At 42.2% G+C, this 24,501-nt stretch overlaps 2 protein-coding genes across 4 annotated transcripts in view; both read right to left on the bottom strand.

The window, feature by feature from the left end:
* BCLAF3 (BCLAF1 and THRAP3 family member 3) overlaps positions 1-2,741 on the bottom strand; it is a 32,986-nt gene extending 30,245 nt beyond the window's left edge. For both annotated transcript variants that reach the window (XM_069001441.1, XM_069001515.1), the window contains exon 1: positions 2,634-2,741. The gene's annotated coding sequence lies outside the window, so the exon portion shown is untranslated. The remainder of the gene's footprint in view (positions 1-2,633) is intronic.
* A 9,319-nt stretch (positions 2,742-12,060) lies between these two features.
* The window catches only part of MAP7D2 (MAP7 domain containing 2), an 81,253-nt gene continuing 68,812 nt past the window's right edge, over positions 12,061-24,501 (bottom strand). For both annotated transcript variants that reach the window (XM_069001223.1, XM_069001312.1), the window contains 9 exons: positions 21,026-21,258; positions 20,527-20,653; positions 19,187-19,391; positions 18,965-19,069; positions 17,717-17,770; positions 17,014-17,092; positions 16,134-16,320; positions 14,213-14,492; positions 12,061-13,665 (listed from right to left, as the gene is read on the bottom strand). In XM_069001223.1, coding sequence (XP_068857324.1) covers positions 14,243-14,492; positions 16,134-16,320; positions 17,014-17,092; positions 17,717-17,770; positions 18,965-19,069; positions 19,187-19,391; positions 20,527-20,653; positions 21,026-21,258 — 1,240 coding nt within the window. In that variant the 3' untranslated portion in view covers positions 12,061-13,665; positions 14,213-14,242. The remainder of the gene's footprint in view (positions 13,666-14,212; positions 14,493-16,133; positions 16,321-17,013; positions 17,093-17,716; positions 17,771-18,964; positions 19,070-19,186; positions 19,392-20,526; positions 20,654-21,025; positions 21,259-24,501) is intronic.

Here is a 24,501-nt window from a genome sequence, read left to right as displayed (position 1 = left end):
CCAATGCCAAGGATTGTTAACAGACAACCAGGCCTGATGCTAGAGAGGTAACTGTGCCATGCAGGGACAGCCTGTGGGGATCACTCTCCTCTGCTTGCTACACAAACAGATAGAGATATAAAAATGATTGTTCCACCTCACATTCACAATAGGAGGAAGACCTAGTACAGAAAGTACAGGCCTAGCTCAAGCATACATTTGTCAGTGGATCACCTAACAAATTCTAAGTAATTGCTTGAAACGCATAGAAAGTATTCCCCTGTGCCTGCACATTTGAGCAAAGGAATAAAAATAACTGAGTAGGTCTACTGAGCATATAACTTTTCAGTGTGTTCTCGCTTAAAACCGACCCATTTAATTACACTAATTAGCAGGCAATGCTTCACCTTTGCAAAAGAGCAGATTAGAATGCCAACTTGGAAAGACTGAGCAGGATAAATTTGTATCAAATAATAAATATTTCACTCTCAAACTTTTTTTACACAAAGAAAGCCCAACCCATAAATATAGTAGCAAGCCATTTCTACAACGTGCTGAACTAGAGGCCTTTAACACCTGTTCACTACAGAGCTTTAAATGTTACAGCACCATACCCAGCCACCTCTGCCAACCAGCTTCTAAGGGGACACCAGAAGCATGTTAAATCTGCTTGTGTCGGTACCAGAGACAGACCACAACAACTTCCTGCCTACTGAAAGATCTCCAAAACATACAAACCATGATGGAAACCTTAGCTTTTTCACCTTGGTGTCACAAAACCACCACAAAACCAAAATATGACCCTTATTTATTCAGAATCAGCAATGCTGCAGAGCAGCATTGCCAGGAGGCTGGGAAGTCCAGGCTGCCTTCCCCAGTCATACCAGATAAATGCATCTTCACTGGAAGACTCCAGCGTGTTTCCTCCCTTCCCTGCACACAGCAAGCACCCGCTGCCACCTGAGAGGAAAAGCAAACCTAACTGTGTGCAGCCACATCCCTCACCAGCTTGCCTGCAACACCAACCTAGCCTATGTTACCTCCTGACAAGTGAACACCCACAAGCCAGCACTGCACCAAAATCAAGCCCATCTTGCCCCAGCACAGGCACACAGAGAGTTGGTTTGATGACTCTTACAAAAGCAGTGGCAGAAATACCAGTTCTTTTGCTGAAGGCAGATGTGGAGGAGTGCATGGACACTCAAGATAGACAGGTGTTTATCAGGATAACAGGGTGTGTCACTAAAGGAAGTTAATTAACTTCAGTTCACCTCATCAACACCAATATTAAAAACAAACAGAAAAAATCAGAAAAATCCTCAAAGGGAAAGAGTCATCTGCTCTCTGCCCAGCCCTGTGTCAGGCTGCCACAAGATGACATCCTCCACCAAAGATCCTTCCATGCCTTTTGCATATTTCTTCCCCTCCCTTCCTGGCATCCTCTTCCATGCTCTTCCTCCAGCTATCCACACCCAACGAGACCTTCACAGAAGATTCACTTTTCCGTGAGGTCCACAAACAAAGTAAGCAGGTAATTAAAATCTCCAAGCAATTTGAGCAGCCTTTGTTTTAAACGCTTATAACTCAGGAATCTAAACTTTATTTATTAGTGACTTGGGGCATTTAAGAAAGGCAGTAGAAATTAGGTGTTGTTTTCCTAGGTGTAGTAGAGCCAAGTGAGGAGACTGCTATCCCCAATTCCTTACGAGACATTACCACCCACTCAGATGTGTATGAAAAATTGTGCATAATCAACTAAACCACCCAAAGAAGTATTAAAAACCCACAGATTCGTTCAAATCTGCACCAATTCATCTTGCTTTGGCTTGACTCCATCTGGAAAATATATTAAGCTAAACCAAAGACATACTGAAACTGAGCTGCGACTGTTACACAAAACCTGTACCGTTCTAAGTTATTATAAAGAATTTAACTGGTGTGGTTCTGCGTGTGACAACACATAAATTACTGGAAACAGGGACTGTTGGTATTTAAGCATTGCTCACCTCTAAGGTGTCCTTACAGGAACAGTGAGCAGCGACCTCAGCTCTGCGGTGCTGCTGGCCCAGAGGGTTCACAGCAACACGGGTATTCTGGAACAGTCATGACTCGGGGGCACGGCCGACAGCCCCGCGGCCACTTGGGTGTGTGCCCCTGCCCTATGCTTTGTTCCTGACCCTCCCAAACCTCCTGACGGCCCCCGCGCACCGCACCACAGCACACACAGTCCGTACATGCACGCACACACGCGGGGAGAGGCGGGTCCGGGTGCCGCTGCTCCAGCCTACCCCGCCGTCAGCAGACCCAGGATGGGTGCAGCACAATCCCCGCAGAGCTCTCGTCCCCGCAGCTCCGCGGCCACCGGCCAGCACGGCCCGGGCCAGAGCGGGGAGCGAGGGCGGCACCTCCCACTCACCTCCCTCGCGCCGGGCCGAGCCGGGCCAGGCCGATCGTCGGTCCTCGCTGGGCGCGGCGGAGGGCGACGGAGCCCCGCGTACCCCGGCCCGCTCCTTCCCGGCGCGCAGGCGGCGCTGACAGGGACAATGACCACGGCCGCCCCGGCTCCCCCTGCCCGCGGCACCGGCCCCCGCCCCCTCGCCGGGCCTCACCAGGCCCCGCCGCAACCGTGGTGCCGCCGCCAGCCCCGCACTCACCGCCTGCGGCGCCGCTCCCGCCGCTCCTCCGGCCGCCGCCGCTCCGCCCCGAGCAGGTGCCCGGCGAGCCGGCGGGGCGGGTCCCGGCCGCCGCGCCGGCCGCGGCTGCTCCGCACGGGCGCGGCGGAGAGAAAGGGCGGGCGGGGGGCGGGCGGCCCGGAAGGGGAGGGGCGGGCGGGGCCGGGCGGGGGCGGCTCCGGTACCGCCCCCTGATCACCCCGCTCACACCGGGGCCCCTTGCCCGTGCTGCCGCCGTGGGCCGGGCTCTGCTGCTCTGCGTGGGCTCTGGGCGGCTGGTTCCCGGTCGCGGTAGCGCAGAGAGGACGGGGTGCGCTGGCCCTTCCCGGGTATTGAACTTTGAACAGCCCGTCGACTGCAATGCCCTGCGGGAAGCAGAGCCCTTCCGTGACACCGGCAGCCAGGAGGGTCAGCCGTGTCCTGAGGCGCATCAGGGACGCGTCGCCAGCCGGGAGAGGGAGGGGATTGTCCCGGTCAGCTCAACACAGGGGCGGCCTCACCTCGAGTGCTGGGAGCAGTTCTGGGCGCCACAGTATAAGATCTAAAACCATTAGAGAGCGTCCAGGGGAGGCCTACAAAGATGGTGAAGGGTCTAGAGGAGAAACTATTTAAGGAGTGGCTGAGGTCACTTGGCTTGTTCCTAGAGGAAACCTCATTGTGGTCTACAACTTCCTCATGAGGGGAAGTGGAGGGACAGGCATTGATCTCTTTCCTGTGGTGACCAGTAACAGGACCCAAGGCAATGGCCTGAAGTTGTGTCAGGGGACTTTTAGGTTGGATATCAGGAAAAGGTTCTTCACCCAGAGGGTGGCTGGGCACTGGAACAGGGCCCCCAGGGAAGTGATCATAGCACCAAGTCTGACAGAGTTCAAGAAGTGTGTGGACAGTGCTCTCAGGCACATGGTGTGGTTGTTGGGGCTGTCCTGTGCAGGGCTAACAGTTGGACTTGATTCTTCTGGGTCCCTTTCAGCTCAGAATATTCTGTGGTTCTGAAACACTTCCCACTGCCCCTCGGGCCCAAGGAGCAGCTGACGGCTCCTGTGCAGGGCCAGGGGTGGCTGGAGTGGGGCAGCCCCCAAGGACCTGGGCTTGCTAGGCAGGCACCACAGTCCTGGCCCTTTCACTGGTCTTGGCTGCCCTGTAGTGGGTCAGGCAGGAAAGGCTGGACTGAAGACTCCCTGAGGCCAGACAGGTCCAGCCCCACAGCTGTACCCACCACAGCACTGCCCCCAGGTGAGGGGACCATGGCTTCCTTGTCCCAGGCTGCTGCTGCTGTGAGGGTCAACGTGCCTTGCAAGGTGTCAGGTAGTGCTCTCCAATACTTTTTGCAAGTTTCTGGAGTTCCTGTCAGAACATGCACTACTACAGGATGGCAGCACTCTCCTTACCTGGGATCAGAGCAGTCCCAGTGGTGTGAAGGCTCTCTTGGCTGCTGGGATGCATTAATTCCCTCGATTGCCAGTCCTGATAGCCAGCAGGCCCAACAGGTTTGCTGTCAGTTTTTCCTTTAGGAGCTATAAATACCAGAATCACACACTGAACATACTGTAACCTTTTCAAAACGAAGTATCTTCTTATGGCTGAAAACCACTCAGAAAGAGATTTATAGATCACACAAAACCAAAAAGACTCTGATGATGTCTAGATTACATTGGCATCTAAGGCTGTTGGTCAAAGATCTTGAATACTACTTTAGTGCATTGTCAGATCAACTCATTAATATAAATTTGATTCAGCACAGATGCAGGCACACAATTATTAGTCCAAGCTAAACAACTGATGTTGGTTTTGTATTTTTACAGTAGCTAAAGGAAGAAGGGTGATACCTGATACAGTATCATTACAGCAGCACAGGCAGGTGACACCTGATCTGGTGTAAAGCTTATCAAGTTAGCCTTGTCAACATTTTTGTTAAACAAAATTAATTTAAGCCAAAAAAACAACCAGACTCAGCATTCTGTGTTACACAGTCTTGACATTTTTGATCCAGCCAAGAGCCATAGTGTTGCATTTACTCTGTCATCAAACCATGGCCTAGCAGGGTGAAGTTATATTCACTGAACAGAGAATGAAGAAGGGTTGCTTACACTTGGTCCCTCTCAAAGGGATGGTCTCAGTTTCCTTATGTTCTGAAGACCAGTGTGAGCTGCCAACTTTGCCTGTCCTTTGGACTTTTAGCTGCTGACATCTTCCTCTTCCTGTCTTCCTTTTACAGGACTGATCTTTCAGCAGTGCATTATCTTCAGTTTTCTGTTTTCTCAAGCCTGGGGGCTGTAGGTGGGACTGAGGGATCCCTTGTCACGGCTATCAATCTGTTTGCTGTCTTTGTCTACAGGATCCTGCTCGGTTCTCTGTGGACTAGCACAAACTCAAGGAACCCCACATGATTGCTGTATAAAAGAATTTCCTGCATTCACCAAAACATTTTGAAAATCTCATATAGAATTATAAGATTATTTTTAAATTTAGTTGGAGCATTTTCCCAATTAAAAGGGACTGCAGAAAATTTACTGACCCATAGGGCACAGAATTACAGTGGCAAGCTGCACCCAAACAACACTTGCTTCCTCTTTGCTGTGCTGGAATTTTTGTTAATAGAAGTTCAGGATGAGAACAGGCTCAGTGAGCTTTAGATGGAGAAAGTGAGACTGAAGCAGACAGATGCCACTGATCTGCACTTTGCCAAAGAAACCTGGTCCAGCCTGGGTGGCTCAGCCAGATAAGGTGCAGTCCCAGTTTGACATATATAGCAATATGTGGGGTAATCACTGTATAGGCAGCCACACTTCCATTATCAAGATTCAGAAAGTTGAACTAACAGTAAAAAAGATTTGGTTTTATTCCCTGCTTCAGCTGGTGTAGTGGCTTGCCTGATCTCTGCATGTAGGGGGGGTACCACTGCACTGAGACTTAAAGCGGACACCTCACGTGAAGCAAACACTGAGCTCTAAGTACAGACAGCCTCTGTGTGCATAGGATAAACTTCTACATGACATAAAACAAATTAACAAATTTCATTATTAACCTATTTACTCGACGTTCCCTCAGATGGTCTTGATCCAACATATATTTATTCTGATGGATAGCAGGATGGATACTATCCTGATAGATAGTAAGCACACAAGGATCTCTGTGGTTAGGACCATGTACTTCAAGTAAAAAACAACTTACACATACTTTACAAGTTGAATTAATATTTAAATCAATGTCTATTAGTAGCTCCACAGCATCATTATTCTCCACCTCTAAATTGGGAAGGCTATTCTGTTGCACAAGACTTGGCAATTACTGCTTATTAAGACTAATTATTTTAATCTATTTCCATGTTTTATTTCTAATTAAGTATCATTAGAATAGAGAATCACTTTCATATTCCTTTAATGCTTAATTTAGTAAACATTCCCTTTGGAAAGAGCACAACTGTGGTTTGCATGCTAAATACTTGGAAATGATGAATGGAAGTTACCTAAAATTCAAAAGCAGGAACTAGCCCTTGACAGCAGACAGATCTTATGTATCTGTTCTTTCAAGGAGGCATTTCATTTTCCACATAAAATGTTACTCTTGGCACTGACTTTTGCTGAACCGTATTATGCTAATTAAAAAAAAAAAACAGGGGAAATAAAACATCTCCTTGATTGCTGGCAAGGTCAGGCACAGAAGCAAGCAGAGAACAAGCTGTGCTGGGGAGCATCACTTGGGCTTTCTTGCACTGCCAGGGCTGACCACCACAGCAGCTGCTGCTGAACACATGCTCTCCACTGAGGTGCACCAGATAAATTACATTAAAATCTTGTTGTGGGAGTGGGTTGGCTTGGTTGTCATACACAATTCGTTTCGGTGTCTGCAGGCAGAGCCTGTAGATGGTGATAGTTAAAAGGGAAGAAGCATCTTCAAGCAGTAAGGGAGGGTCTGGTGAAGTCAACACCCACGAGATGATCTTGATCCACTGTCAAGAACTGTTGACCAAGGTTAAATCATGGTTTTACCAGCCAACCTCTCATAATACCTAAAGGGAAATGTTTTCTTTTGTACTTCACTATCTTGCTATGCCTCCTGATTAGGTTTGCTTCATTAACTTGGATCTCTGCTTTTGAAGGAGTTTCACATTCATGATTTCTTCTTCCACTTCTCACCCATGCCTATCCCCTAATGCAGTCAGGCACTTTTTTATCAAAATGCTTTCACCAAGCCACAGAATGTGTCTCCTGCTGTGAAATGAGAGTGAGCTGCCTAATTCTTCGCAGGCATGTTGGTCATTTGCTTCTTCTAATGGTAGTAATAAAAAAAAAAAATTCTATCATTCAGTGGAGCAAAATTAGCTAAACCTCTAAGTACCCAGCAAAGGAGCATCAGCTCTTAATTTATAAAAAACTAGACACCGGGGTTTAAGTCAATTCCTGAGGTTATTTGTCAAAGGAACTACAAGTCTGTAATACCTTATGCAGACAAGACAAGAATTTCTTCCAGAATGAAGCAAAACCCCCCTAATTCAGTTGTAAGAACTTTAACAGTTTTCTGTGGAACTATGATACTTTTTTCAGTCTAGGCTCAAAGCAACAGGTAACTACTCCCTCCTTTATTGAGGAAATATGTCCTACATTCTTTAGGCTAGAAATTTAAGGAAAGCTGGAAAGTAATTGTTTAATTAAAACCTGAAGGAATGTGAGAGGATGACTAACTGCATGACTTGGCTCTGATAGCATCACCAAATTACTCTTCAAAGAGAGCCTCCAGCAAGCCTGGGCTCTCATGACATAACAAAGCCTGTGTTTTATTTATAAGGTTATCGTGGCTTTCCTGTAACAACACATGAAAATGTGCCATTACTGCTGGGTGTACAGCCCATGTGAACTTGGTAGGATTTTGGCAAAATACCAGTGAAAACAATCTCAGTGTATGAACTAACACCAGTGTGTGACATAAATGCAGTAAGAGGATTTTAAAAGCAAAGGCCTTGAGCTTATCACCCAAGAGGCCAAAGTAGATGAATTTGAGGAGGAAGGCAAGGGCGCAAAAAGGCTGCAATTCTTTGCTTGTGCAAGAGCCAGGTCTTGAAAAGATGACAGAAGGAGAAATTGCAGTAAAACAGCAGGATGAAAGTCTGACTGAGCAGAGACAAAATTTCAAAATGTCCAGCTTGAGACAACATTGTGGGCATGACTGATACTGATTTGCCTTAGGAATTTTAATAGTAATTATGTGGTAGTAAATATGTGCAAAGTGTCTTAGCATTCTTTAGTGACTGTGACCTTCACCCATTCAAAAGCTCATTTATTTGCTAAATCCACCAGCAGTTTCATTTGCTACAGGACATCTGCCCAAAAGCCCAACACTGGCCCGAGAACATTAGCATAAATTAACCTTGTAAAAATGTAGATTAGAAATGCAAACGTTGCTTGCCAAAAGGGAAGAACTTCTGGCCCAGTCTTCAGCCAGGGAAGTTTTAGCCATGCCTGACCAGGACTGTACGTGTTGCCCATGCCAGCAGGGTTTCACTGCTGTCCCTGACATGCTTCTGCACACAATCAGTCTTTGAAAGACTCCTCAGACTTCTGTTTCTCTGCCAGCTGTGGTGTGGGCAGTCTTTGTCCAGGAACTGAGAGAACAAACCCATTCCAGCAGGCAATGGCCAGAATCTGTATTCTTTTGAATTCTGTATTTGAACTGCTAAGAAGTTTGAGAAAAGAAAAAAAGAGTGAAAATTATTCCTGATTGAGACTTCACACCAGGAAAATTAGAAGTAACTCCACAGAATTTAGTGGTATAAACCCCCACAGCTTTGCATATTTAAGGTACTAAAAATCATATTTCAGACAATGCTGCCATCTGTATTTTAAAAGAGAGGTTACTCTGAAAAGGGATGTGCAAGCATGTTAATATGAAGCTACAGGTATTGCCCTGATCCTGCTTACTGTGCTGCTTACTGAATTTGGTGAGAGGGGCTATTATTTCTAGAAAAAACATGAGGAAATACTGACAGAGTAATTTCCCTGATTCTGAACATCTCTTACACACAATTTTTTTCTTCAGTTATGCAATTTTATGTCCTTGGGTCCATTATTTTACAACATCAATCACCTACAATTGCAGTGGACTTCAAGTTATTACTTGTAGGCAGAGTAAGAAGATCTAAGTGATAATGCAAAGCTGCTGGTTCATTGCTTACTGCTCCTTCTATTCATTGGATCTCTCCTGCATCATAGTTGGTTTTTCTCTGGAAATCATTAAGGCTTGGTTATAGCAAGGATACATATCTATTTTTGTAAAGCTCCCAAGTGAACATGACATACTATCTTCCAGAGCCTCTATTTTGATTCTGAAAATTGCAGGCCTCAGGTAATCATCAAACCCACTAGCTTAAAAACATTACTAAGCTCAGTCTTGAATAATCAAAATTCTATAAAACATACACAAGCTAGACAGAAAACAAGGCTGCTGGGAAGAAAACAAGTATCTAGAATTCTGGTGATCAAGAAACCATTCTTTTATACTTTACATAATTATTTAAAAGCTTAATTATCCTTTCTCTTACAGTTTCTGCCTGCAGTTTTAAGGACTTTTCCACCTCACAAGTTGCTTCAACAGACACATTAAATTGGAGTGAACAGCATCACCTCCTCTTCAGCCGTAGGAGACCACAAGGATAAGATAAATGATGAGATAAAGTGGGGGAGAAATGAACATTGTGGCTCACGGTTTTCTGGATAGGTATTATTGCACTAATAGCAGTAACAAAAATGCATCTGAATATTATAAGTTTTCTGTTATTTTTAAGTGTATGTATTCTGGAGAGATTGAATTTTAAAAAATGCTTTCCTGAAGATTAAAAAGAAAATCCAGAGAATATTGATTTCAGTCATAACATACAATATATTTTCCAGATTTTAGCGTACTGGCTCAGCAGTAATAATACACTTTTCAGAATTTAATACTGATACTGCAAACCAACATCCCCAATGTCAGGTAACTGCCATTTAGGTCTGTTTGTGCACCTATACGCAGTGGCAGCATAAGTGAACCACTACTCTCCACACTGGTTTTGGAGGCAACCAACAGCCTGAACAACATTATCCTGAAATGAATGCAAATGAAGAGACTTTTTTCAGTCTCTACCTTGTTCTTGAATAGGGAGGGAGAAGAGGGAAGTAAGGCAGAAGTCCCACAGGTCACTAATTCAGGAAAAGGAGCAGCATATTACCATTGATTCATTTGTGCCGCTTATAGCACAGTCTCCCTCTTGTGCAGGACACAGGCCAGGCTTAGCGAAAACAAGATAGAAACCTCAGTCTAGATTTCAGCTCTTGAATACTGAACTATCTGTTGTAGCGCTAGGTTTAGTTTAGCAAGCTGCAGCTTTCCCTGAGAGCTCAGCGGAGCTGCTTAGGGCAGCGTGACCATTGTCGCCCTCCCGCAGTCCATTTCAGACGGCTCCGCGATTTTGCTCCAGCAGCTGTCAGCTTTACAAGACAGTGACGGTGAAGGAGGCGAGAAGGGTCCCTCCATGAGGGCTCCAGAGGATCTTGCCCCAGCGATCTCCAGAGGCAGAGAGCCCTCGTGGTCCCAGTGCCATCCGGGGTTTTGTCAGCTCGCAGGGGCGGTGCATGGGCGGAGTTGGGGTACAGGAACCCATAGGGAGAGCCCGAGGGAGCGGCCAGGACTAGGGGCAAGGGAAAGCGGGCGGGGGTAACAATATGGGATAGGAAAAGCAGTGGGTAAACAGGTCACCACAACTATACACATTTTAATACAGTCAAACCTTAATGGGAAGGATGGGTTTATAGGGTTTCCAGGCCGGTGTGCACTGAAGCACAGTTATACTGGGATCTCAGGCTTTTCCAACCAGCGTGATCAATGCTGAAGGCCACTGTGCTACCTTGGGCAGTACAAGAGCCGCAGTGCCACACTGACAATGCCTGGAACAGAAGCGGGGTGGTGGCAGGGGCACCTGAGCTGTAGATGCTGTCAAGCTGGGACTGAGGTGGGGTAGGAAGCAGGGCAAGGTGCTGCTCTGTATGAGAGGTGGCAGAGAGAAGATCCCCACCCTGCCAGCCAGAGTAGCAGTCTGTGCTGTTTCTGCAGCTTTCTGCACACATCTCACTTGTACAATTACAGGAGAGAGGATTATTGCCCTTGCTTGTAGCTGTTCATCAGTAGATGCAAATGCAGCCTGGGGGTCCAGATCCACCCCTCACTGCTGCAATTTTGTTTTGAAATTAACTCCCTGGGGAGACAAGAGGTCTGCTCAGGCCTTTGCTGTGATCCAAGACAAGCTTTGGGTGCCATTTCCCAGGGCAACACCATGGAAAGTGCTGAACCTAATCAGAAAGCTACTGTGATGCCCAATTACCTCACAGGTGTTATTTATTTATGTATTAGAAACGTACTAATAGTTATGTAAAATAATAGTAGAAAAGCTCTATCAAGAACTTGTGTGAATCACTAGAGATCCTGCACTGAAGTTGCAAGACCACTGACAAATTCAAAGTAAAGCTCATTGCAGAATCTTGAATCACAGCAGCAAACACTGGAATGGTGCTGGTATGAAGAAGTTACATCATCAAAAGCAAAAAGAAGTGATTTAATCCCTCAGTTGACAATACCTGCTCCAGATATTTAGCCAAATTTGAAAAGTTACATTTGAAAGCAAATATAAAGGTAAATATGCAATATCTTTCTTCACAAATACTCATCTTGCTTCCTTCAATCTTAGTAAATAATTCAGTGGACAAATAACATGAATGTTTCAGGAGTCAATACAAATGAAATGAACTGTCACCATGGAAAGTATTAATATACTTCATAATAAAAGTAGATTCTCTCATTTGCAATTTTGACTGAAGTGATGATTTTAAAAAGATATTTTTAAAAAATTTCCCCTCAGCATTTCACTAGAGAACTAACAGCAGCTCCAGGCCAGTCCCTTTCCAAGCAGCAGTGTGTGCATGTAGCTTGAAGAGAAGTTCAGCATTTATGTCACGGGTACTCTTTCAGAATAGCTCTTGCACACTAAACAGAACAGTATCTTCTTACCACAGCTCCCAAGTTTTCTTTTGCTTATTTTCTTTGCCAGAGAGCAGGGGCTGAGACTGCAAACTGGTCCCTATACTGTCACCAGCCCTCTGGATGCCACCATTTGGGTCACCAGCCCTCTGGATGCCACCATTTGGAGTCCACACCTTAACGCTCTGTAGCCACCAGCCTGCATTTCGTCAGTGTATTGGCAGGACCTCAGAAAGCAAATGAATATATGGCAGTGGCAACAATGGTGAAATATTCTGAGGTTTTGACAACCACTCCTTCATTCAATATTACACCCTCCTTCTGAAAACACCTCAGAACAAATTAACATATGTGTATTTTTAAATCAGTCATATTGTTGTGGGAATAAAAAGCACTAAGAAACAAGTCAGATTCATAAATGAAAATGTATTTCACCTTTATACATGCTATACAGGTCATGCAAATACAGAAATCTACAGGTTATACAATGACACCATAATAAAATATAATATGACATTTGTCAAACACAATGTATTACAGCAAAACAAACTGTTTCTGTTTATTATTTAGGAAATAGATGAAGGACTAATTTGGAAGACACAGTATCATGCTACAGCTTACTGCACAGTCAAAAGAAAGTATTTCTTTGAAGTACACTAACATAAATAGAGCTGGGTTGTTGTAGGTATGATTTTTTTAGGCATTGCACATCATGTCACTGGTTACTTTCCCATTGCTGACTTTTAAGAGCACAAGAATGGTGCTACAACTGAGCTCAATCTACGATGTGAACTCTTACATGTGGAAAAAAAAAAACCAAGCTAAACACCCCTTCCCCCCAGGTTTTCACATCTTTTGTGTTAGTGTCCAAAGAGAGTTGTATTTATAATTTATTCTTATAAGGGACTGGACAAAATGCCCTCAAAGCAGCCCCTGATTTAGCATAAAGGTTCACCAGCACAAATAAGGGTAACACTGTATGGCACATGACGTCCTGACCTTGTACATCTTGATGTGGACTGTTCCACACAGATGTTTACAGAACATTAAGGGCCGCCAGTGTTCCCTGCGTGCCATTCTTGGCCTTTTGTGTTTCTGACATTCACTTATTGTTTTGCTGCTGACCAAATCCCATTTTGTTGAGCCTACAGGAAGACAAAATACTTCTCTGTGTGATAGAAAGCCTGCTGGTAACAATCAAGTGTCTGCATCTTCAAAGGTTAACGTATTACCTCACCCTCACTCAGATCTACTACAGCTATACTACATATATATCAAGGGGTTACACTTGGCATTTTGCCTACTTTGCTTACAGGTGTTACACAAATACGTTTTTAAACACAGTTGATAGTTGCTCCCAGACTAATTAATATTAACCAGTAAGTGCCACTAGTGACTAACAGTGTCAACCTAATCATAAGGGGATAATTCCCACACTCCACAATCAATAAGAAGGCTCTTTTTGATTCCAGCAGCTATAGTTTTTTCAAGCCTCTTCAGCTACAGTTTTGAATTACACACTTCATAAAAGTTGCCAATAACTCCTTATTAAAGACAAAAAAAGATAGGCACAAAACTAAAGTACGGTATATTATTTTGTTTCAATGCACTGTGGGCAAACCCCATCATTATTTACAAGAAAAAGATGTCTAAATGGATGTATGATCAAGCTTAGGAAAGAATTATTTAAAAATAAAATGCACAGGTAAAAATCACAGTGAAGTGTTGAGATGAATTTTAAATTAGGAGAAGAAATAAGTGCTTTATTAGCATCTAAAGCTCAAATTCTAATGCACGCTCTGTCTTCCCTGAAACCATCAAGGCTCTAGATCATTGGTTTCTACCAAAAGCAGCCAGTTATTCAACATATTCCCTGGGAAGACAAGTTATATTCAGCTCTGGTTATTTGAAATCCAGTGTTCAAGGACTGCAGAAGCTTTTTCAAGTGACAAGCTCATATTTTACTGCCAGTAGCATCACGGGGATATATATCCTCCAGAAATTGTAACCTCTGTCAATTAAAAAGAGAGAGAATATCAAGTCAGCTATGCAAGTTAGATGACCTCAGTTTTGTAATTTAGAGTAGACTCTTCCAAAAAAACTGACTATGGCTTTGTACTTTGAAACTGTCACTGAAGCCTACTATGGTGTTTTACTATGCTGAGTTTTCAGGGTATGTGATTCTACATTTCAAGTTTTATAGCAGCAGCAATAACTACCATTGCCTAGACTGGCCCCGTTTTTAACTGTTTTCTTCATGCAAAGGGGCTCCAAAGATATACAGGAAAGGTACTGTATTAATGAAGAAATTCTGGATGCATAAAGGAAATGTTTCCATTTACCAGATACTTGTGGTTGCTATGTTACAGTCAGTTTGCATATAATGCCAATTTTCAGACAGCTGCAGATTATCAAAGATTATGATGAATTCAAATACCTAGGAGAACAGCTTTCTTTCTCTCTCCACACTGCTGTGTACAACTTCTGTAATTTTCTGGGAAGCTAGTAAGTAATCACAGCAATTTATTATACCTAAGATGTTTATCACAATACTGTACCTGTATCTGTTCTGCTGAAAAGCGAGGCTGTCAACAGATAGAATTAAGTGTATTTTCCTGTCCTGGGCTGTTAAATCCCTCAATCAAGTTTTTGTTACAGTCATCTAGGCTAAGGGTATCACTGGACATCTTGGAGTAGGTAGCTTGGCCTGTGAAATCCAAGAGGTCTTCAAGAGCCTTGGCATTACTTGTCCCATTTTGGTCCAAAGAAACACCTGGCATGAGTTCATTCATGGGTGAATATTCAGGGATGGAGATAAGTTCTTCTTTTGAAACCGGGCTGGACAAAAGATAAAGGAAAGAAAGATACAGAATAAGGTGTGTATAACAAATTAAACTTCTGACTGTTCAGAAACTACCACTCATCTTAAGGCAGCTGCAGCAAGCCTTTACATAAAGACTGTCCTAGTCCAAAGAAAAAGATATTGCCCTGTTTAGGATGGAAGGTCATACCTAACCTATGTCCCTTAATGATTAAGGTTTGTGGTAGCTGTGTGACATGAGCACTCATCTCCTGAATCCACATCTCTGACAGGTTACTGAACTGTGTTTACTGATCATTATTTCAGCCCCTGCACCATTCCTTTACATAAATGTTTATTGCACGTTTTACGTTGCTGTCCTGATCCTGCAAACACTTAAAACATTTCACAACTCAAATAAAAAGTTACTTCTTAAGACCTTATGATATACTTCAGACGCAGAAATCCCATAATTAAATTTAAGAAATGCTGCAACCAGCTGCTTTGCTGACACTAGCAAGGCTAGTGCATTTTAGTTTGGAGAAGAGAAGGCAGAGTAAGGCTTTCACAGCCATTTCTAAACCATGATGGATGAGTTGAGGGCAAAACTATTGTGCATGAAATCCTGCAACACAAAATGTAAGGGGTGCCCAATGCCACCAATAAGAAACTGGGCTTAATAGGGATCAAAGCACATAATCTACCCAGTGAGACTGTACTGTACAGCTTGCTTCCAGGAGAGATCCTGGACACAAACATCAGCAGGTAAAAAAAATAGAGTTGGATAAACTCATGGACAACATGTCAACCAGTGGCCACTTAAAAGGCCAAGGCAGAGTTGCACCCTCAATATCCCTAAGGCAACACTTCAGTGTCATCCTGGATGGCAGGAAGTGGTGGGCTCAGGTGCTCTCCCTCACTAGTTTTTCTTACTGATATTCTCCGAAACCAAATAATGGGCTACATGGACTTCTAACCTGTCCCAGTAGGGCAGTTTCTACATATTTATGCATATTTGTTGAAAATACAGAAACAGTATGAGAGGTTCAACTGGCTTACTGATTAAAGGAGAAGAGTATAAAAATTCCATGTTTAAAATTCAGACTTAGCTTTGTGTTAGCAGCCTTAAATAAACTGCTGATGTACAAAAATATGTAAATAAAAAAACTTAAATTAAAAATCCTTTTTTTCTGCACATCCTGCCATCAAAATGTGAGAGTATTTAAAATCACAAAGTTATTAGCTGATTTCTACACATTTCTACTTGTTAAGTACTTAAAATTCTAAATCCATTATTTTCTTTATTCTGTTTGTATGGAGGCAGAAATGCTCATGCCTCACAGCTATGCAGCCAAATTAAAAAATGGTGCCATCAGAACAATATCTACAGTAGCTGCTTTCACAAAACTGTCTGAAAGGTTTGGACAAACTTGCATGGAATCCATAAGTAAGGACTGTGGAAGGATTTCAGAGTCCTCTCTCCCAAATATGTGAGAGTGAGATGAGGTTCTGTGGCTCTTGTCTCAAAGATCCTGGCAGAAGCAGAGCACACCCAGCAAACACCCAGCTGCCACCCTGGGAGGAACGTGAGAAGCAAAGTAGTAAAGTATTAACAAACAAAACCCAAAATCCTGTGTCTCATGAATTGCACAACCCCTATTGGTAGATCTGGTCTGTACCTCACATCCATGGACTGAACCTCATCTGCTGAATCTTCCATGCTGTTAGATTTCCCATCAACAGCTTCCAGCTGAATAAGTCCTGAAACTGACTTCAGTCCATTAGTTACTACATCCTGGGAAGGGATTACAGAAGCAGCACTTTCTAAGCTTTTATTTTTCAGGCAGGTCGCCAATCCATTGATTTCTATAAAGGAAGGTTAGAAATTATGACAGGAGAAACTTCATTATTTAAATAGTTTTACCTTATATATTGAGAAGAAAGGAAGACTAACAATGCAGTAGAGACTCAGTTTAATCCATGACTCATCATACTATACTGTCATTCCTCTATTCCACTCCAAAACTGTTCTTTATGCTACATTTTTTAAATTTGAGGAAATAGGAAGCGAATATTTTATCTTTTATGTCATGTACTAAAAACTTTAGCCTGGGGAAGCAAACAAAATACAGATAAATGTCAGATATGCATATTTTATTTAATAGTCCTTTAAATAAATATGGGGTTTTTCTATAAAGTCTAATTAAATGTAAAATTTAGAGTCATACTATGAAAAGCTTGGTTGTGTGCAAAGATTTTCTGCCTACAAAATTTGAAGGTAGATTGCAGCAATCAAGCATATTGGCAGATTAGAACTTTTCATTTACAAAAATGCTACATCAGGTACTAAAATGGAGGAGAAACTTCATTCTGCTTTTTCTTAAGTGGCAAAGCAAAGCTGTCTCTGGTTTCTAACATTTGTCACTGATGCAAATGTAGCTGTTCTTTTTGAGATGAAAGCAAAGAACTTATGATAATACACAGTGCTCTGCCTCAGATCAAAAAATTCTGAAGAGAACCAACTGTGAAAATAGGTCAGAAAAATATGGCAATTTTTACCTGGCTTGTTGAGAACAAGGACCTTTGGTTGCTTTTCCACATTCAAAGTTGATGGTATCTCCAGTTTTGGCTCTTCCTTCTGAAATCAAGTAATGACTCAGCTGTATTAGAGAAAGGACTGTAACCTTCATGAAAGTAGTTGGACTCAAAACCTGTGAGACTGCCCAGGGCCACAGGGTGACAAAGACCATCACCAGCAAGACAGGACTTTTTTTCCCTTTTTAGTTAGGCATAGCATTTTTCTTAAATTCAAAAAGAAAACATTCTCTGAAAGTAACTGAACAAACAGTTTCCTTAGTAGGTTAGAAATGAAAACCTGACTGTCACTTCTTAGCTGGACACAATTGCCTTCTTTTTAATCCTACATTCCTGACAGGCTTAACAGAGAGCTCAGTAACTAACTCACTGGCTGGTACAAAGCAGGAAGACACATCAAGAGCAACAAACATTACAGCTCCAGCATGCAGGAATGTGCTGTTGCCCCTTGCTAGATAGTGAGGGGGTTACCTGCAAAGGCTGCATAAAAGCTGTGTCTCTGTGGGAGTGACTGCAACACAGCAACAGTCACTCTCAGTTTGAAATCCAACTAAAATTTGGGTCTAGACTGTACCTAAGTACACTTACTAGGATGGAACTACCCTACAATTTAATTTCCACATATGAAAATAAAACAAAACAAAAAAATCCACATACTCTTTCATACCTTTATTTCTGGGGTTTCACTCTTCCTTGTTCTCTTCATTATTTCATCTATTCTCTATAAAGCAAAATAAATCTGAGGATGAGATGGCAGACAGAATATGTAATACAAGAGACAGAAAGGGGAAAAATAGACAAAAAGAAACTTTTCTTTACTGTCATGACATGATCTCTGCCTGTCTTGAAAAAGGGAGAACAAATAAGAAAAATAAAGAAAATGAAAGGTAAAAAACATCTTGGAGCTGGCTTTCATCTATCATGTATCTTACAGAACATGATTTTCTCAGTAGATGCACTTTAGAAACAAGCTTTTTAATACCAGGTGTTTGCAGTTATGAGTTATGCTCAGTTCTGGAACAAGACATTTGTTTAAAACCAAGTGTGGTTATTTTAATCTAGTTGCTTTTTTAACTATTTCCAAGCAGTTCCTTTAAAAATAGTTAGCCCTTTTGGAAAAGAAGAGCAAAATAAATATTTTAAGTTATTCTTGCTGGAAATGTGTAAGGCATCATCCTAAAATACTTTTGTTTTCCTTCTTTCTTCATTATAAAAAAAGGAAATTATTTGAGATGTAAAACACTTTGGTTTGGTATTCTAATCTGCAACTGCATCGTGCCTCTAGTTCAGTGGTGAACAGTTTAAAACATATTGGAATAACATATATGGATAGATGACCTTTTGTAACCAGGCAGGGGTTCTGCAGCTGTTCTCTCTTTCCTGCCACACAGCTGTAAACGAAGCTAATTTATGCAGCTTCAGCCATTTCCATGTGCAGCAGTGGCCAGACAGTCCTGCTCCTCTGCATAATGCAACCAGAGACAGCCAGGTGGGGGAAAAGGTGCTTGTTACTCACAGACTTTCTCAATTAATGACACAGAGCTTTTTGTTGAGTAAGTTTTAAACAAAGTCACTCATGTTTCTCAGTAGTTTGTGATGTCCTGGGTTGGGCAGCCATCAACATTTGCCTTGGCATGCCATTCCCTGTTTGTCTCAGGCATTTAACTTTCCAGGCAGAGGCTGGCTCTGTGTTTGGTCAGTGCCTAGTAGAAAGTCATTTGCCTTAGGCAATTCCACTTTGTTACAATTTTTGATGTCCATGTTCCCCTAACAAGGCAAGTAGTAAATACTAAGTTTGGCATAACTATTCACCTGTAATCCCTCCAGATTATTGTTAGTAGATACTACTGGGTGCTTCCTGGGTTATGCATTAAAACAAGAAATGAAATCCTTATCCTGAGATGCAAATACCCACCTTCTTCCGCTCCAGCCTTTCTTGCTCAATTTGCTGCATGATTTGTTCCCTTTCAAGACGAAGTTGTTCAGCTGCCTCGCGGGCTTTGATTTCTGCTTCTTCCCTCTAATTAAAATGTGTAAAATATTTTAGGGTCATTATTTATCTCAGGCAGACTACCAAATATTAAGAAGTATTTTTTTTACATGTATCAAAATTTCACATTTCTGTTTGAGGTGATACCTGTTTCTCAAGTTTGGCTTGAAGCTCTTTTTCTTGCTTTTCCTTTAGCATTTGTTCTTCCTCAGCTCTTCTCCTGGCTTCCTCTTCTGCCTTTTTTCTAGCTGCCTCTTCTTCACGTTTTCTTTCCTCCTCCTTCTTACGAGCTTCTTCTTCCAGATGAAGTCTTTCTTCTTCTGCCTTTCTTTTCTGTTCTTCTCTTTCAAGCCTGCAAAAAATACAACAGAAGGTTTAAAAGGCTTCATCTGAGAACATGCTCAATATTCAGGTTGCTATCAAGCTTTTACTCCAATCTTATTTTTAATGCCTAAAATATTCCATAGAAGTTATTATTTCCATTGAAAAAACATGTGTGATCAAAGAAAACTTTTTTTCTAATTTCAATTAGAGTATAATAACAAAATTAAGTTTCAAGAATAAAGACATCCCTCTTCCCCTGTACTTGACACCCAGAATGAATACTGGTATCTATTAATAAGCAAATTCTTTTATCCTTTGCTTCATCTGAAGATAAACAAATGGGATGAGTAGCAGCAAAGTCCACAAAACACAGTGGAACACTGGAAGCAGTGGGTCTAAATTCCACCTGTGTTGTTCCCTGGCCCACTGAGGGACATCATGCCCCTTAAGAGTTGTTCTGCAAATGATCGTTCTTACCATTCTATCAGGGCCAAAATGGCAGGAGCTGGTCATTCCACTCCCACCCCACCCACTGTGTTTTTAACAAGAAACCCCAAACTTGAATCTAGACATGCAGAATTAGTGATTTACTACTATGGGTTTGAAGGAAGTGCATGATTTACTGACACTTGCAACCAGCATCCCATGCAGAGAACCACCTAAAAGCCTGTTCCCAGAATAGAACCAGAACTTCCCTGCTCAGACACAGCAACCTTCATTCTGCCACACTCAAAGCCCTCAATGCCTGCAGCAGAGTTGGGCATGAAGATGAACTTCAGGTTAATTATGAATGATTCAAGCCTTGCCATTTAATGCATATCCTGCTGCTGCAAGACTGTTTCTGCTACATGATCTAGCTCAATTTAAAGACATACTTCAGGTATGTCCAGACTGAAGTGTGCAGTTCACTTCAGCATGGATATGCCTAAAATATTTGGAAAAGGAATATTTTATTCAGGGTTCTTGAAGAGGCCAAATTATTATTTTCTAACTTCACTAGTCATAGAGACTGCAAAAGACACTAATGAAACATGAGTCTGAAATTAAAGAAATTAACAAATACATGTAAACTCCCACTTGATTCCAAAATTTCCAGTTTCAAGCATCTTCAGTGATACAGGTTAAATTACTAGGTAATAACTTTCACAAAACAATAGAGATACCTTTCCCGTTCTTCTCTTTCCTGTCTCTCCCTTTCCTCTTGCTCTTTTTGTAGGCGGGCCTGTCGTCTTTTTTCAGCTAGAATTTTTGCAGCTTCTTCTGCATCACTTGTTCCTGCTATGATCTTCCCTAGGAGAAGACAACCAAGGGTGGAAAGTCAGGCAGGGAACAAAGAGTGTGTCCAGAAATTCCAGGTTTGTACAGAGGCTAAAATGGGCCTGGTTCAGAGTGGTAAGACACGTTTTTAACAGCACACTTCAGCATTTTCAGCAGAGAGAAGATGGAATAGATAAGGGCATCCCTGGATGTCAGGATTTTCACATCCTCATTAACAGTGAGGTACATTAGTGAAAACTATGTATTTACAGGTTCCAAGTATGTATCTTTACACATTCTCATAGGCCTATGACTGAGCAGCTTCATGAAAAGAACCACTCATCACTGTTGAAAAGTCTCAGGGTCCCATGATATCTTGCAACAACATCTTGCAGTAAGGCTCACCTTCACTGGTCTCAGCCTTTCCAGCAGAAGGCACGTGCTTCTCAGGAGCCACCTGGCCCACGTCATCAGCGCGTGCTCCTGGGGACTTCAGGTGACTGACATTTTCTTTCTCCTTGTCTGCTTTCTTTTTAGGTGTTTCCTGGCTGAGATTGGAACTGGCACGATGCTTCACAGGAGAAGCTGGATATTGTTTGGCATTTTTAGGAGACTGAGGATAAGTCTTTGCAACTGTCCTGGTGAGGGAAAACAAAAATCAAAACAGGCCAGATGTTACACAGCTTGGAATCAAATTCCATCTTCACACTTTTCTTGCTTTCTTGTCTCTGGCTACAGAGGAGTATCAGCTGTTTTGCACAACACTGAAAAGAACCACCTGGATGCAATCAGAACTTGAAATGCATGGAAATTACATGGAAGTGCACATGATTACAGAAAATTCTCATTAAAATAAACCAGTAACACTGTCTAAGGTCTAGGTGAGAGATAGGAAGTTGTGGACTACCTAAACCAATGATTTTAGTAATTACCATTTCAAAAGAATTCTGTCAACATTACTGTTTCTACAGTCCTTCTCAACATGTAAACCAAAGCTATGGCTGCTTTCTGTCTGTAGAAATTATAATGAGCTACAGTGTGCTGCTTTCATCTGAATACCACCTTGCCAACCATGGTCTTTTTCTCATAGTATCTGATTTTCCAAAAAAGCATCAAATACCAGTATGTACAAAGGTAAGGCTGGGTACCACAGAAAGAGACAAAACTAATCAAACCATTATATCATCAGCAACACTGTTTGAGGTAGTGCTTTTTTCAGCACCAACACAACTCCAAACTCAGCCCCTGTAGCCTTTCACAAGCTGCACTTGTGGTGATGGTGATGCACAGCAGCAATGCAGCCCACTGCTCATCTGGCTGTTGCACACTTCAGGTGAAATGATAACCCTGAAGTCAGTTCCGGGAAAGTGGAAGGGTAAAGATACCTGATATTCACTAAAAATAGTTGCACATAAAGAGAATAGATACCAGGAAACATAAAACTACACACAAACACCATTCATTATTTATGTAACACCAGTAGCTAGCACTTGTAACGTTAAGAAAGGCTGGGATGTGTGACTAAGTACTAAAAGAATCAAGAGATTACAATCTTAAAATAATGATTTATGTGAGTTTCATTAGAATAAATTATCTTACATTAAAGTGAACATTACACATGTATTTCTAACCTTCTTCCTGGATATGCAATTATGATATAAATGTATTATCCCATATCACTTTTTTCATCTACACAATATAGAGTTTAATATACTATGTTTTCTGGACTATACACTCATTCTGGCAGACCAGAAGCATGAAAAACATGAACAACAGCTGAAAATTAATGGACTGGAGTGGCAAGTCTTGTATAGATCTAGCTATGTGTGGTCAGAGACTATTATAACCAGAACAGCATTTGCATTACAGAGCAGACAATAAAAATAAGATGTCTTTCAACTCCTCCCCAAACTCATGAATTCTGTCGAAGAAAGGGTTATTTTCTACCATGGGAGACTTCATTTGAAAGAGGTTGAGACATCAGAATGCAAGGAGCTCACTCAGAGCTGCCTGGTTTGTGGGGAGGAAAACACTGCAGAGTATTGCACCATCCCTACTTTCTTACTCCCACTGAAGAGCCACTACAGACTCCAAAAGCCCTTGGGCTGCAGGAAGAGTAGCACCCAACTAAATTTGAAGTTCACTTCAGGTACCCCCTGCCCGCAGGCCCAGGAGCTCCCTGTCAGCTCAGGTCCTTGCCCTTGGTCCTTGCCTGAGCTCAGCTCTAGGTAAGCCAGTTCTTCTTAGCTTCCTAACCTGCTGATCCTGACATGATGTCCTGGCTTGTCCTTGGACTTGCCTCAGTCAGGCCTTTGTTGGCTTTCACTGGGCTCTTGGTTGACACTGGTCACCATCACCAGACCTACCCTGGTCACTTCTTTCGTCTGCTATGGGAAGGGGTGCTATGGGCAAGGTCCCTGTCCTCATTTGTCCTGCTGCTACCCAGGCATCCTGCTGTTCTGTGACAGAAACAGGCTTTGGAAGATGTGAACAGGCAAGTCTGTTTCCAGTTCTTGAAAAAAACAGCAATGGGAGAAGCCAATGAAATTGGCTGGTGTTGACCAAATCTGGTTTTAGCATTGTCTTTAGATTCCTCTTCAGGATATAGATGGATTTCCAGGTCCTTCTGAAGGCAAAGGCAGATTTCAAGGCCCCACCTACACATGTACATCTCACACATGCCTCATCATTGGAGTCATTTCCAACTGCACTTCATAAAAATATAATTGGTAAATAAAAAGATAACATTTTCCTCATGTTTTTCTGCAGCACAGAGGGTACTTCTTGCTAATTAGACACTTCTTCAAAGCGGAGTCCCTTCTTGCTGTCTTTGGTTTACATTTCCAACTTTACCACACGTTCCTCGCAATGCTTTTGATTTAACTTGTTGTGACAGAAGGAGCAAAACAGGCTAATAACTAAGGCTGAGTCATTCTCAGTATTAATACAGAAGTAATTGTTCCCTAATAAAGACAAGACAATTAAAGAGGTCAGTAGGAAGGAGTCTAGTCACATATCTTGCACTGCATAGGCATTAGAGCAGACTGGCTGTACAACTTAGCTGGTGGATTAGAAACGTGCTGAATGTGTTATTTAGGTACTGCATCTTTGAACTTTTAGACCTACAGTATTTTTTTTTATAGCTCTTGGACCAGAAGAACAAGAAAATAGTAGAGTTTGCTTCATATAAAGTAGCTAAAAGTGAGAAGAATAGAAAACACTGATTACTGCAAGGATGAGAATAGTGCAGTGTATGGAGTGCAAAGCTGAGAAAGTCCATCAGGAATATTTTTTCAGAATTTTTATATCATTTACTGGATACCAGTAGAAAGTATTAAATCAACATTGTTTTCCCCCTTGTATTTAAAACATATTCTCAACTTAGCATCTTTAACATTTCTTGACATAGGGAAAGACCACTCCTTCTAAATAATACTTAAGTTACTCTGCTTTACATCAGAAAGGGCCAAACTTGATTATGAAGAGAGAAAAATGGAATTATTAAGAAAAAAAAATTATAATCACTTGTACAGGAGCCTGTTTAGGTTTAAACCATGATAAGAAACTGGGAAACACAGAATTACGCCTGATAAGGATTAGAGAGTTAAGATGACAAATCACTAAAATCCAAGAAGTGGTAGCATGCCAGTTGTCAGACAGCTCACTCATTCTCAGTAACTGGATTTTACAGGGGAATACAGAAGTACCAGAAGCACCTTCCTCCCTCCAAGAATACATTAATTTTCTCACCTAACTGCCCTGAGCTACATAGGGGCAGCAGCATGTAAGAAGTTGCCTCCTACATGCGCTGCTAGAACATGTATCAGGTGTGAGGATCCACTGGCTCTTAATTACAATGGCTCCTATTTAATTATGAAAGG

Source organism: Aphelocoma coerulescens, chromosome 1, assembly GCF_041296385.1.
Source record: "Aphelocoma coerulescens isolate FSJ_1873_10779 chromosome 1, UR_Acoe_1.0, whole genome shotgun sequence".
NCBI classification, from domain to species: domain Eukaryota; kingdom Metazoa; phylum Chordata; class Aves; order Passeriformes; family Corvidae; genus Aphelocoma; species Aphelocoma coerulescens.
Note: the sequence above shows the minus strand (reverse complement) of the source record. Positions and strands in the feature narration are given on the sequence as shown.